This window comes from Penaeus monodon, chromosome 19, assembly GCF_015228065.2.
Source record: "Penaeus monodon isolate SGIC_2016 chromosome 19, NSTDA_Pmon_1, whole genome shotgun sequence".
In the NCBI taxonomy this organism is placed as follows: Eukaryota; Metazoa; Arthropoda; class Malacostraca; order Decapoda; family Penaeidae; genus Penaeus; species Penaeus monodon.
The window spans coordinates 5,876,032-5,877,696 of NC_051404.1; the positions used below are offsets into that span (position 1 = coordinate 5,876,032).

At 34.6% G+C, this 1,665-nt stretch overlaps 1 protein-coding gene across 2 annotated transcripts in view; it reads left to right on the plus strand.

Moving 5' to 3' along the window:
• LOC119585023 (acyl-CoA dehydrogenase family member 11-like) overlaps positions 1-1,637 on the plus strand; it is a 9,396-nt gene extending 7,759 nt beyond the window's left edge. For both annotated transcript variants that reach the window (XM_037933640.1, XM_037933641.1), the window contains exons 13-14: positions 185-349; positions 805-1,637. In XM_037933640.1, the coding sequence (XP_037789568.1) occupies positions 185-349; positions 805-980 (341 nt within the window). In that variant the 3' untranslated portion in view covers positions 981-1,637. The remainder of the gene's footprint in view (positions 1-184; positions 350-804) is intronic.
• The last annotated feature ends 28 nt before the right edge of the window (positions 1,638-1,665 follow it).

The following is a 1,665-nucleotide window of genomic DNA, read 5'->3' on the forward strand; positions in this document are numbered from 1 at the left end:
GAAAATGACAGTAGAGAGTGTAATCACCTGGCACCATTGCCGTAATAGAGGATCTATAATATGAGTCTTTTGTATCATAATAAAACCCAACAAATTGGTCTGATTTCACTTGCTGTTGCCTTCCCACTACCTGAGATTCACTCCGCAGACGTAACTTTGCTTATTTTTCTTGTGACACCCTCAGGTCGTGTGGAAGAGGTCAAGGGAGGTCAGAATAGTGCACTAGAGGACTCCTGTGACAAGGTTTCTCAAGCAATGGAGCAACTAGTCAACTTTCTCCAGAGGCGTCCAGAGCTGGTGCAGGCTGCAGCCCGAGATGTTGCAACATCAATTGCACACATCTACATAGGTGAGTTCCTTCTGGGGGAAACTTTATGCTTAATTTGAGATTGCATATAGATATTTTGGCATAGTTATGTAACATAACATTGTCTATAAAATCTGTGTTGAGATGTTTTTTAATAAAGTTAGATGACTTCTGCCTTTTGTAATGTAATGAGTCTGGTCATCAGAAATGTTGCAAATGTTGAAGGTAGTATAGTTTGTGGAAATACCTTACTTAATTATTGAATTTTTCATTTTGTCTTTCTGTAAGAAAAGTATATGGGTATCATGTAGTGACATATTACAAAACAAGATAGATGGATAAAGAATACTAAATGTAAAAATAATGGACAATCATAGACTGCTAAAAATAAACAAAAATAAGTACTGAAAGGATAAATCATGTAAAATCATAGAAATGATCAAATAGAATATAGTTATCACAACACTCACAATTGTGCTCTCCCCTCTGTTCTTCAGGGAGTCTCCTCCTCGAACACGCAGCCTGGGATGAGGGCAGCATAAGTGAGGAGGTGGCAAAGAGATGGTGCGCACAACCCCTGTTCTGCGTCACTCCTGCTGAATACACTGCCGACAACCAATCTATTGTCATGGATGGGTATAATGCAGATGAAGTTTATGGTCCCATGTTCTAAGAAGTGGGCTTTGATACGTTTATAATCAGGTTTATTTTGTTCTTCATCATTGATAAATTGGTGTGATTTGCCTTTAGGAATTATATTTTGAAAATTGTTACTTAGAGCATAGAATTGATTTGAAATTGAGAGTTACAGGAAGTGGAGGAAAGCTTTAAAGATAATAATTTAATGTGTTTTGGTTACATGCAAAAGGGATAGTGAAGGAATGCTGTAATACAAAATATATATTTAGATTTTCTTTTAAGAAACAGCATTATATGAGAGTAGAAGTAAATTTTCCTTTTAAATCTCTTTTTATCAATGTGTATATCTATTTTCTTATATGTACATTATGTCTAATTAGATAAGCAGTTGTTTACTGCAAATGATATTGGCTGTGTAAACTTTTTAAATATTGTTTTATAGCATGTTTTTATGATAATATCTATAATTTAAAACATCCTTAATGGACAAATGAAACAAAGGTCTTTCATAAATTACTATCAAGTATTACAGTCAAGTAAATTGGTATCAAGTGTCTCCATCAGGGTTACCTGTTACTAAAGGTTGTTGTTGGATAATTTCTGTTAAATAAACTTGGACTTGTAATTGAAGGTGGATGCATAATTGGATTGATTTATATGTTTTTTGTGCCCTACTGGCCAAAACAGAGAAGAAAAAAGTGCATTGCACATAATGGTGC